Here is a 13,499-nt window from a genome sequence, read left to right on the forward strand (position 1 = left end):
GCTTTGAGTGGTCGTTAAGACTAGAAAAGCGCTATATAAATACAGCACATTTACAGATGTAGAGGTCAAGTTATCTTGTATTTATTATTATTTCTGTCTGTCAGTTTGTCTGGTTTTGAATGTTGTGAGTTGGTGTTAAGGTGTGTTTAAGTGTTATTTGAAGAAGCGAATGGGCATCCTAATAAATGAAATTAATATTGTTTTAATTGTCAAACAGTTTAGTATATACCCTTGGGTCCTTTCATGAAACAAATTATATTTTTTTTAAAGAATTAATTTATATGTATAGATATTTTGGTTTGTTTGCTTGAACGAAGTACAGAAATCGAGCGGTAGATCATTTTGAATACCTGTCAGGCAGGTGTAAAAATGCTCCTTTTTTGTACTAAACCAGCTTCAGGTTCTCTTTAAAATCTTCACTAAATCCTTCTTCTAGCTGCCTCAAAGGGCTGCCTCTCGATCCAAATGCTTTTGTAGATTCTTTTTTACCCAAAGTACTTTTGTAAAAAAAAGTACATTTTGACCGTTTTCATGGCAAAAAACTCAACTAACTGAATGTTGGCATGAAATATCACATCAGGACTTTAATGACAAGACACAACAGTTTACACAGGACTGTAAGAACATGCTGAAGGTATATTGTACTACATTAACTCTTTTTCAGGTATGTGTATGTGGTCCACTGTCCTGATGGTCCAGGTCTAGACAGCCCCTTCCTGATCGATTACTCAGGAGTTTACTTCAGAAGAGAGGGGTTAGGAGGAAACTACATCGCTGGGAGATCACCAGAAGAGGTCTGTTTATAGTTCTACGCTGTTTTCCTACACTTTGTTTTAAACAAGTAAGGATAAAAACAGTTTAAATGAAAGTGTTTTTCCATCTTCAGGCAGAGGAGCCAGATACCAGTAACCTGGAGGTGGACCACCAGTTTTTTGAGGACAAGGTTTGGCCAAGCTTGGCCTCTCGTGTTCCAGTCTTCGAGAAGCTGAAGGTATGGTTGGGATATGTTGATATATCATATATGATCATTTATGTGGGTCTTTGCCTTGGAATCATTCTACAAGTATGCTAGTGAACTTCATTTAATTATTTCCATAATTACAGTTAGTTATTTTATGGATTATTTTAAAGCCAATACTGATTATTTTTTGTTGAAGCTTGCCCTTGCAGATTAAGTTATGTGTATTTTTACATTAAGCAGTGAAATTTAAAAAAAAAAATTGTTAGTTTCAGCACTTTGTCCTCACTGTGTTGGCCTTTTTTTTCCTCTTAAAGTGTGGACAATATAATGTTGTTGAATGACATTGGATCCCTTGACATTTTTCATTGTTCTATTTCTTAATTATGTGTTAATTATTGTCTTATTACACAGCTTTTTTGTGATTTACTCCTTTACTCAATAAAGAACAATATATAAGTTTTTATATTGATCAATCAATCATGTTTTAATAATCAAAACGAAAAATGGGCTCGAGTTGGATCATTTGACGGCTCCATCGTGTATATTTAGATAAAAAAATTAATAATTGTGTTTGCGCTATTTGAATATAGCTTTCTGAATGTCTGACTATGTACATTTGTGAAAACAGGAAAAAAAACTCGAAAAGAACATATTTTCTTTTCTAAAGAAAAAAGGGTAAAACCGTCTTCTCTTTTTCAGGTGAGGAGTGCGTGGGCAGGTTTCTACGACTACAACACCTTTGACCAGAACGGCATCATTGGTATGCACCCTCTCATCAACAACATGTACTTTGCCACGGGTTTCAGCGGCCACGGCCTGCAGCACTCCCCCGCGGTGGGGCGATCTGTGGCAGAACTGATTCTGGACGGAAACTTTACAACGTTGGACTTGAGCGGCCTGGGCTTCAGACGCATCCTGGCCAAGGAACCCATGCTGGAGAGGAACATCGTATAGAGGAGCTGAGACCTGGACTTGTACCCATCACTCTCCTGCAAATGCCAAATTATTACAACTTTGATCATCAAACTTTTGGTATTTTTGTAGTTGTGAACATTATTCTTATCAGTGACATTGAACTCACCAGATTAATAACTGCAATCTGGGAAAACTATTTCAGAAAAAAGCAAAATAATACAAATGTTCACTTTCTAAAACCCCTTTCGCACAGAGGGCTCAACCAGCGCTGCAGGCAGCAGGCTGCCTGACTTATTTATAGTAATGTTCCCAGATTTCAGCCTTTTACTTATTATTTACCATCTCCAAAGTCATAGGAATAGACTCTTGACGGATGAGTTTATGTATGTACTTGTACATTATGTACTCTGTTAGTGTGTACATTATAATGTTGAGTCACATTAAATCCCTTTACATTTTAATTTGTTCTTTTTCTTAAGTATGTGTTCATTATTGTATCATGAAACAGCCTTTTTTGATTTACGGTTACCCAACCAACTCAATATAGGTTAATGTAATAGTTCTATGTTGATCAATGCAAGGACATTTTATAGTAATCAACATTATTGTTAAAAAAAAAGGTTTGAGTTGTGTCATTGCACGTCTCCACTGTTCATATTACTATCTGTTCATATTCACTATCTTACTCTTATGCTACACTGTCTTATATATAAAAAAGCTACAGCTACACAGTCATTCCCCGGCTGCAATGACGGTGCAGAGACTCTGAGAGGCAGATGTAGAAGACCAGGAAACATTGACCTATCAGAGCAGGCTGAGCCTTTTCGGAGAAAAAGAGAATATAATTTTTCTTTTTTTTGAAGTAAAAATAATTCACTGTAAATTCAGTGGTATTTAAATTTCCATAAAGTTTCGCAATTACGTATTCAGTTGCTTATATATATATATATATATACAGTTAGAAATTCTTTATTAGGAATAATCCCTTGAGATGTGACATCTCGTTTTCGAGGGGGTCCCTAAGGGCAAAGAAAATATACAGTACATTCACATGTAGACAAGACAATTAACAAAACAGCTTGAGGGGAATAATAAAAAAAAAATTAAAAAAGAAATACAGTGTATGTATGTATGTATGTATGTATATATATATATATATATATATATATGTATGTATATATATATGTATGTATGTATGTATATATATATATATATATATATATATATATATATATAATCATAGTCTTTACTTTTCTACACCCAGTTACTGCAAATGGAGCAATGCACAACATCATAAGTATTTCAGGTGTCAAGGTGTTGTAAAGACATTGTGCACCAGATGGAGCCAATTCTGTGTAATTTTTGACATCAACATAACTGATTATTTTTTAAGTCAGTAACAAGAAAAAAGAGAATAGATTAAAGAAAATTCCAAAAATTAGTTTATTCTAAATCTATTAAAAACCTTTTCTTTGAAATTGTATTCTGAACATTTCACATACGAATGAAAACAGCCAAGATGATCATGTTAACTGAAAGATTATTACTCTAAGCCAAGGGGAAATAGGATGTTCTTGTAGAACAGGAGCGATAAAAGCACCTAATTCAAGGCCCTAAACCCTATGAAATATGAACGCTCTGTGCAGGATGTATAATGGATTAATGAGACGGATGAATATTAAATTGTGGTGTCTGTTGGTTTTAGCTATAATATAAGGTTATTTAGCCAATATTAGCTTTGACAAGCTGTATTGTTAAATACTTTCATGCCTCACATGTTTTTTCGTCTCATGTGTAGCTGACTAAGTTTACTACTGCTCTTGTGATCAACCTAAATACTACTTTACTTGACTTAATGTAATTAGTTACTTTCAACCACTGAATGAAATACTGCTCCTTTGGGACCCTTTTGCATCTTGCAACTAAAGAGTGGTTTCTGAGCACCCCCTCCTTCCCTCCTAACGTTAGGCAATGCAACCCCAGCAACAGCCACATCCTCCACGTGTTGCAAAATGCAAAATGCACCTGCAAAAAAATCATTGGTAAAACCCCACCAAGGCTTTACTTGAAGAGTAGATATCTCTTTCTTCTTTATGTTTGAGGTAAATGTGAAAGTAGAACTGCAAAAAAGCAACCTGTACCAACCTACATGGAGACCCTTATCTAACCACAAATTATTCAAATCCTACATTAAAATCAAGGCTGAAAATTACAGGGTGTGGGTCTACGGTGGATGATGTTTCCATTGCAGACAGATGTGGAGGAAGGTCTGGCAAAGCGAGACTATTACATACACAATAAGAAATTCAAAATCCATTCATACATTGCAACAACAAATCATTTCCTCAACGGATGCTTTAGATTTTTTTAATCGTTGCTTTCAAAGCTACTATTTATTCCTCTTTGATGATCAAACTGTCACTTGAAATTTACCATCAGTGGGTAAAGTATTGCAATGTGAAATTAGAAATTCCAACCATGCCTACTGAGCATAGGCACAAGAGGGTTACATGTCACTAATTACAAGCAAGCAACAACATCATTGTGCACGTGGAGGGTTTGAAAACAAAGGGAATCAACTGAAAGCTTACGGGGTTATCAACATGTAAAGTTGTTTTTGACTATCTTCCTGTTGTCGCTAATGTTTTTGCCGTCAACTGGTCCAAACCTGGTCCAAACCAAGAAATTCAGCTCATAAACCCCCACAGCAACAACAACAACAACAACAACAACAACAACAACAACAACAACAAAAGCAGCTTTTTACACTACAGTTTTGTAAGGATTAAACAAACTACATGTAACAAGGTCATCAGTGTGCTTTAGAGGAGCCGTAGGGAGGTTTTGTGACCTTTGGACATGGCTAAGCTAGAAGTTTCCCGCCATTTCCAGTTTTGTGTGAAGTTAAAGGAATAGTTTGGATCTTTTGAAATGGGGGTTGTATAAGGTACTTCTCCATAGTCAGTGTATTAGCTACAGTAGATGGTGGCAGACCGGCCGAGAATATCAGTTTAAGAAAACACTATATTTACCATAGGATATTTTTACCAGTTCAACTTTCCTTAAATGGCAACTGAAGCTGTTCTATCCATCTATGCTCTCTTCAATGCCACCCGCAGGACTAAGTACCCAGGGCCCTCGTGTAAGGAGGGCCCAAAAAGATGCTAGAATGAATAGCTGTGGATGCGGGAAGGGGCCCGTAGAAAATGCCTTTCTACAGAATGTACCTTATACAATCCCACTTCGAAAGATCCAAAGTATCCCTTAAGTTAGCTGGGTACTGGCGGTAACTCCATATTGAGTGTACAGACATGTCTATTTAACTCTCTGCAATAAAGCAAATGGGCTTATATTTCATCATATTTAACTTCTCCAGTAATGACCCTGCAATATGTTTATGTACAGCTCTATACTGGCTGTTATATTGAAAATGTACAGCTAGTGCTAAACTGTGTGGTGGAAGGAAGTTAGTACAGTAGGCTGTAAAAGTCTTGCAGGCTCTCTGCAGATGAATCAATACAGGAGCAACACTGTCTGCATCTTTACCATCTCCTGTTCCCTTCATTTACCGGCAGTTAATGGCATCTGTAACCATCGCTGAGAGGCATATTATTAATTCAAGTCCTCCCTTATATCATAACATCATGGAAATGTGCTCCACAAATATGAAAATGGTCCTTCTGCAGTCAGGAGAATTTGGCAAAGACATTTTGTCCCTGCAGCTCTTTATTTTGATGCAAATGTGATGCCGCCTTGCAAGTTCGAATGAGGGGGGGAGGGGGACCACTGGAAATGCAATTGAGGGATTTCTTTGTGAGGCCCTACGCAAATCCCAAATGTTCTCAGGGCTGAAAACAAAAACAGCATGGGTGCTGCACCGGACACATTGGCCTCTTCAATCGAAGCATCTTCTTACATAGCACTGAAGGCTAAATATTTCTCTCGTCATGTTGCTGATAATTTACACTCACAGCAACTTCATTTGTCGTAAATCCAGTGCTGATGAAGCCACTGGTTGTATTATTAGACTTTTTGGTGACTATTTGAGTGATGAAGAGAGTCACCCTGAAGTGACGCCCTGTGAGGGCTCTCTGGCTGGCTCCTCTGTCTGTATGAAGCCAGTGTATACGGTGGCATGTGGCTGGGATTAGGACATTTCACTGTGGATTAAAATCTTTCTAACGCCTCCATGGCCACTCGCTAAAAGAAAGGAGTCTGAAGTTCCAGCGGAGATCCAGTGGCCCATGGTCTCACTTAGCAGGTACGTTGAAACTAAACTTTGGAAACTCTTTTTACACGAGTGAGGGTGAATGAATTATTTCCGTATTAGACTAGTGTCAGAAGTTTTAACACATAATTCAATTGCTTTTCATTTCCCTAACAAGCCGAACGAGTGTATAACCAAAACATGCAGTGTTGCTTTTACTTAAGGATTAGGAAGAAAGTTGTTTTAACATTTTTTTAACATAGAGATTGTATACAAGTGTAAACTTTTTGTAGTTTTCCCACTGTGCTCTGTAGCAGAATATACAATAGTGGCTTTGCCAATTTTGTAAAACAAAGAACTGAGGGAATCCGATGCTAACGGTACTTCTTTACTAAGGGTTTGAGGCTTAATAACAACGCTAGCTCAAGCAGTTTTCCTAGTTTGGCCAACACCAAAATGACATAACAAAAATGAAATATGTATGTAATGAGAAGTTAATTAGCGTGTTAATAATAATAAAAATCAAAATCGTATGTAAAAATAGGTTTTAATATGATTATTTTCATGTTTAGAAACATTGAATTAAAAAAAATACAGTATGTTTTTTCAAGTTTTAGTGCCCTTTTGTCAAAACAAACAAGTTTCTTGAATGTAAAGTCTGTTATGTAAGGCTCAAAGTGGACCACGTTTCTCATCATGCACAGTACAAACATGTAAAATAACTACCACTTGTAGGTCTGTACTAAACAGACATACTTCCTAACTAATGATGAATAAGGGAAATTAGATGTCATTAATTCAGTGCCTGTTTATTTGCATATTATGACTGACAATGGAATGGCTGCTATTGAAGCCATGCCACCCATCAATCACTTCCATTTGCCTGAAAACAAGTCCATCAGAGACATTGATTACCATTGAGTTAAGTTGTTACAGCTACAGCTGGGTTCAAGTTAAATAATATAGGCTGGGAATATTACAGATTTTTTTTTTATTGTAAATAAACCCCATGAAAAGACCAAAGCCAAGTTGTAGTTCTGCCTTATTTAACATTACTCAAACAGGATTTAATAGTGCATTTGTTGAAGCCTATTTTAAGTGGAGGATTAATCCACATTTGGTGCTCTTGTGAGAATTCACAACGGCATGATTGTGAATGTGTTTAGAGCTCTATGGCAGAGAGGAAAAGATATATCAGGCTTTGGATACACTCACAATACTTGTTAGTAGGATCACTAAACATAATTGTTGGTTTTGTTATTCTCATTGTGTGGACAGTAAGAGAAATATAGAATATCCCAGATGTATGCTTCACAATAAGCGGAAACACAAATTGTCCAAACAAACAAATTTGTGACACTTCACTTTGTGGTTGTTAAAGTGTACTGAATAATCGAATAAGTGGAAATATTCAACATGTTTTTGACATAGCCTGTTCAAGGCTCAACTCGCTGTTGATTTCTTCCTTCTTTCCTAGTCAAAGAGTTCTTCCTAGGGACGCACCGATCCAATACTGATATTGGATATCTGGCCATTACTGACTCTGAATGGGTATTGAGGACAATCAGGCCAATCTACTCAACTCTATTACGTTACATACCTGTTATACTTGAATTTTAATTCCTGTAGTTTGGACCAATTTGTAGCTGCAGTTAAAAAAGGTTTACACCTGAATTGCAATTCCTCTTAATTATGAAGATTGTTGGTGCACAATTTTTTATTTTAATAATAAATAACAAATCAGTAAATTTATATTCATGTATTTATTTGTTACAATTTGTTTTACAAAGTTTAAGTCAGGGCTGATGTTGCCTTACACATCACACAAGTGATCCTAGTCACTTCCACACAGTGAGGCACAGAGCTTATTAATTAAACATTGGTACTGGATCAGTACTTGGTATTGGACGATACCAAAAACACAGGTTTTGGTATCAGGACTGAAAAAGTTGCTCCCTAGTTTTCCCTTATTAAAACTTAAATTTACCTAAATCTAACTTAGTTTCAGAATAATGGGTGTCGTAAGATGTACAGATGAAGCCCTTCAACATTGACCTGACTTTGACTAATATTTGGTGCGTTCCTGCTCTGAAATGTGTATTAATCCTGCCCTCTCCAGCTCAAGGATGCCCCAGGTGCTCCAGGGTCACATCCAGCCAGCTGGACACAGAAGCTGCAAATCTCGCCTGGTCACTAAAGACGGGCACTGCAACATTGAGTTCGGCAACATTGAATACAGCAACCAATTTGCGTTCCTGGTGGACTTCTGGACCACGTTTATGGAGATCCGCTGGCGTTTTGTTCTCCTTCTGTTTGTGGCCTCGTTCACAGGCAGCTGGTTCATTTTCAGCCTGTTGTGGTACTGGATCGCAAGGAACAACGGGGATCTGATGGGGCAGAACCGCACAGATGGACATATTCAGTGTATAGACAATGTTAATGGCCTGACAACAGCGTTCCTCTACTCCCTGGAGACCCAGACGACCATTGGGTACGGTGGCAGGACGCTAACTGGGCACTGTGCCGGCACTGTGGCTCTCATCATCATCCAATCTCTAGTTGGCGTCTTTATCAATTGTTTCATGTGTGGCATCATCTTGGCAAAAATCTCCTTACCCAAAAAAAGGGCAAAGACTGTCACCTTCAGCGATACAGCTGTCATCTGCTTGAAGAAAGGAAGTCTTTGTCTCCTGATCAGAGTGGCAAACCTTCGAAAGACCTTATTAATTGGCAGCCAGATCTATGGAAAGCTGCTTAAAACAACAACCACATCAGATGGAGACACCATCATTTTGGACCAGGTGGACATTGACTTTATGATCGATGCTGGCAAGGATAACTTGTTTTTTGTTTGCCCTATCACCCTTTACCACGTGATCAACAGATCAAGCCCATTCTACGAGCTGTCAGCCGACTCTCTTGCCCACCAGGACTTTGAGTTGGTGGTCTTTTTGGACGGGACAGCCGAGTCCACCAGCTCCTCCTGTCAAGTCCGAACCTCCTACATCCCTCAGGAGATCCAGTGGGGATACAGTTTCCTGCCCATCATCTCCCGCACCACGACAGGAAAGTACCGCGTGGACTTCTCAAACTTTTCAAAAAGCGTCCGGGTCACCACGCCACACTGCGTCCAATGCTTCGAGACAGACGCAGACCATAAAAACCACAATGCCCATAACCAAGAAAATCACAACAACCAGCAGAAGTCGGGGATCGACAACTTGGGGTTTCAAGTGATCGACATTCACGACTCTGTGGACATCACCAAAATGTGAGCGGTTTGGAGAGGAGTTTCAAGATGTGGATTATAAAGTGTAAAAAGTCACTTCCTTTAAAGCAAAGTTTCACTTTAAGTCAGACTTCCTTGACGAGGAGTAAACTGGTAAAGAAATATGTGCTTCCTCCAGTGAATATTTGAATGAATTGTCACCTCATTTTTTGCCTCGAGGCTGAAACATCCGACGTGACAACAAACACTCGGACACGATCGTCAGTTGAGCACTGTGCTCAGCAGCTCATTACAATCAAAGCACCTTCGGCACTTGTGACTAGGTAATGTGTGGAAAAGGGGGAAAAGTGGGATTGAAGTTTTGACGCATAGAAAATGAAAGGGGTAAAATACTGGATGGCACAGTGGGTACTTCTAGAGGAGATTAGGGCCTGAGCCTGTTATAATGAAAAACTGTGTGCTATGACAGACAGAAAGGAAATAAAAAGTAGGACAGGCCTTTTGAGTTTTCTCATTATTTCTACTAAAACACTAATTGCATGCTATTTTTTTGTCATGTTGACATGTTGTCTTGTATGCGCTGATATTTAGGAAACTGTGGACATAGCAGCCAAATGAGTTGATTTTATTTGGGAGAAGTCTACATTAAAAAATAATAATACTGTGTAACACTGAAACGTCTTCTCAGGGAAAAAACATCCTTAGTAGGAATAAACCTTTATTTCTACAATTCATTGACTTTTTGTTCATTCTTTATGTCTTTTTTTGGTATTCTTTACATTGTTTATGTCAAAACAACACCTGAATTATGATTGACAGTTGTGGAATATGAAAGTTCATTTGCTCAAGTTATGTTCTTACATGCAAATTTGAGGTACTCCTACTTTACTTGAGTATGGTATTTTCATTTTATGCTATTCAATATTGCTACTTCACTACATTTAAATGAAAATTAGAATGTTTTCTGGTTTCCTTTAGAGTTTTTATTTTGTAAACTGAATATTTTTGGGTCACTTTCAACTTCAAAAGATTCTGATTTCTGATATTTTATATTCCAAACTAATAATTAATTAACAATGAACAGAATAATCGATTATGAAAATGATCATCTGTTGCAGTTTTAATATAAAGTAGTTAAAATAAGCTCAACCTTGGCCAACAACAATGCAATTCTTTATAATCTAATATACAATAACCCAGACAGAAGCTGCATAACAAGTATTTTTACTTTTGATACTTTAAGTACTTTGTACATGTCACAATACTTGTGTTCTTTTACTTACTTAGGAGTTTGAATGCAGGACTTTTGTAAAAGAGTCAGTATCCAGTACCGAATGAAGTACAACTTTCAGGTACTTGTACTTTACTAGGGTATTTTCATTTTATACTTCTTCGTATTCACAACATTTGGAGGCAAATATTGTAATTTTTACTCCACTACATTTGTTTGACTTTGCAGATTCAGATTATTAATCTAAAAAATACTTACAAAACTGTGTAGTGTAAGTGTAACAGAGTACTCACAGATTGTTGTATTTCTGTTTACTTGACTAAAAGATCTGAATATTTCTACCACCACTACTTTTCAGTATTAAAGGGGATTAAAGTATACAAGGCAACGAGGACTCATCCTGACCGCAGTACAACGTAAACACAACATCCCTGCTTTTGTCACATCCCTTTTATCAATAATCCGTCTTTCTCCACTATTGTATATGTTATACATAAAAAAAATCATAGCGTAGACTAACAGCCAGCCTGTCCACTAGAGAGCATCAGAGAGCTGCTATGATTTAACATGATTAGCATAAAAAAGTATTATAAACAATTATTGCTGGTATAAAAACACATATTTCAAACTGTCCCAGTTCTGCCAGCAGACTCTGTTTCATATGCTCAGTGATGTTCAACACAAACATTTGATGTTCACACTTATCCCCAACAATCCCCTGCAGTTTTTGCATCACTGATAATCACCTACTGCTTCATGTTGGAGTGATGGACGTTGTTATGGCAGCAGTGTGTCTCTGCAGGTGATCCAGCAGTGGAGTTTCATTTAAGACTGGCTCCGACATTTTCTATCAGTGAGGCAGATTCTTCTGAAATAGCTTTCATCCTGCTTGGATTTACAGAGGCGAGTTAACTGGGCTTCATCTGCATAACAATGAAAAGAAAACTGGATTGGCACAGTGAGCCTGAAGCAGCTGTGAAGAAGAAAAAAAAAAGGGAAAAAAGCCAGACAGAGATGAGAGGGCTGAGCGAAGAGACACAGCAGTGTATTATAATCTGATAGAGCCACTAATAGCAGTCACATTTTATACCCCATGTGATAAGAAATGAAGAAGTCCTCACATCTATTAAATCAACCACTGACCTTAAATGTAGAATATGCTAATTATTAAATAACAGTAGCAACAAAGGATTTTTTGTATTAATCCAAAATGATATTTATTCTAATGTTTCATTCCCGGGATTGTTCAGGTGCCGCCCGGAGGTCCATCACCTTCCGTTTTCTTTGTGTAGGAATTTTAAATCTGTCCAATCAGAGATGCTGTTGCATGACTAAAACAACTTTAGAACATACACGTTTCACCAAAACAAGTTCCTTCCAGAGGCTTTTTGGCAGAGGCACCGCTGCTCCGTCCGGCGCTTAGCGCCGCCCATGAGGATTGTGATTGGTTTAAAGAAATGCCAATAAACCAGAGCATGTTTTTCTCCCATCCCGGAATGTTGTGTGGACTAGCCAGACCTTCCTTGGCAGTGCTGTGGAGGAAGGTCTGGCGATGCGAGACAAATTTGTACATACCTCAGTACTACTAAAACCACCATTTCTTCTGCTTGCCCATTGTAGGCAAGTAGGTAGTGAGCTAGCTAGTTAGCCGGATATGCTAACATCAAAGCAGACAAGCACAATCTTAACTCCAGCCCTTACACTATAGCTCTTGTATTTTTGAATCTAAGGAATAAACAAATGACCAACTAAACCACCATTCAACCTCTTAAAACAACACCAAATCACTTTTCCTCTTTGGTCCCCCTACAGGTTGGAAGCGGAATTGTCCATTACCGCTGTCGTGTGTTTCATTCGAACTACAGATCCGCTACCCAATCTGGCAACCGAGTTGCTAGTTGATGAATCCCTGAAATGATTTTTTGGTAACAATATTTTAAGGTACAAAAAAATTGTTGGTTTTGCTTTTGTTGGAGCTATTCATTATTTTGTTATATATATATATATATAGTAGCTAATTATTTGATTTGTTTAATTTCAGTTTTCCTTTAATTATGCAGCTACATAAATTTGTTTATCATTAGTATTTTATTTGGGTTAGTTTTAGTGCTTTTATTTTGAAGGTACCAGGCAGCCTTAGCCACCAGCTGTAGTCTACAAGTATAGGTGAAGAGGTATGTGGGAGTTAGACACCGGGGGAGGGCTGATGGTTTTTTACCAGAGATAGAGACAGAGATAGAGACAGAGACACAGAGTTACAGAGCCTAGAGACGCCATTGATCATTCACGTGAAATGTTTGTTTGCCAAGAAAATGGATCAATAAACCTGACAGAACGCCATCTCTGCCTGGACAATCAAAGTTTTTATCTCTGCGTAAGATTCACTCCTTCGGTGCTTCAGTGGCTGTTGTAAATTGAGTTTTTAGTTTGTTTTATTCAATCGGAGGACAATTCGCCACTACAGCTTTAATATAAAAGTTATCGTTCTAACGGAGGAACTATATATAACGTTACAGTTGCTTGTATCTGCTTGCATATATCTAAATGTTATGATTGGAAAATCGCTGTGCGGGGGGGAGGTTTAGCTAACAGTCAAATTTACAGAATTGTTTTTTTGTGAAAATTTGCCTGGGGGAATATGTTGTTCTGTACAACAGTTATAGGGCCACGGTTTGACAGATTTTAATAATAAAGTCAAAATATTTGTATTGTGTTTTAATTTTAAAGTCGTAATTATGATTACTGGACATTTCTGTCCGAACACTACTCTTTTGCGAAGATAAAATACTGGGGATCAACTACCTGACAAACAGGAAGAAATAACTCAAATCCGAATGGCAAATTTATTTTATTGACAACTCCTGGATCCACATGGGAAGCAAAATGGAAATCATTTACATGTAAACATGTTGTTTAAGGTCACTTGAATGTTTTGAGCGTTGGCAGGACACACACA

At 37.7% G+C, this 13,499-nt stretch overlaps 2 protein-coding genes across 2 annotated transcripts in view; both read left to right on the forward strand.

The window, feature by feature from the left end:
* Positions 1 to 2,337, forward strand: part of foxred1 (FAD-dependent oxidoreductase domain containing 1) — a 9,990-nt gene extending 7,653 nt beyond the window's left edge. Inside the window, exons 9-11 of the mRNA XM_032534491.1 lie at positions 665 to 794; positions 887 to 991; positions 1,661 to 2,337. Of these exons, the coding sequence (XP_032390382.1) occupies positions 665 to 794; positions 887 to 991; positions 1,661 to 1,915 (490 nt within the window). The 3' untranslated portion in view covers positions 1,916 to 2,337. The remainder of the gene's footprint in view (positions 1 to 664; positions 795 to 886; positions 992 to 1,660) is intronic.
* Positions 2,338 to 5,776: 3,439 nt separating this feature from the next.
* Positions 5,777 to 10,042, forward strand: kcnj1b (potassium inwardly rectifying channel subfamily J member 1b). The gene is made up of 2 exons (XM_032534492.1): positions 5,777 to 6,137; positions 8,203 to 10,042. Exons 1-2 carry the CDS (start codon positions 6,121 to 6,123, stop codon positions 9,356 to 9,358), a joined length of 1,173 nt encoding a protein of 390 aa, XP_032390383.1. The 5' UTR covers positions 5,777 to 6,120; the 3' UTR covers positions 9,359 to 10,042.
* The last annotated feature ends 3,457 nt before the right edge of the window (positions 10,043 to 13,499 follow it).

The sequence above is a fragment of the Etheostoma spectabile genome, chromosome 13 (assembly GCF_008692095.1).
Source record: "Etheostoma spectabile isolate EspeVRDwgs_2016 chromosome 13, UIUC_Espe_1.0, whole genome shotgun sequence".
Lineage (NCBI taxonomy): Eukaryota > Metazoa > Chordata > Actinopteri > Perciformes > Percidae > Etheostoma > Etheostoma spectabile.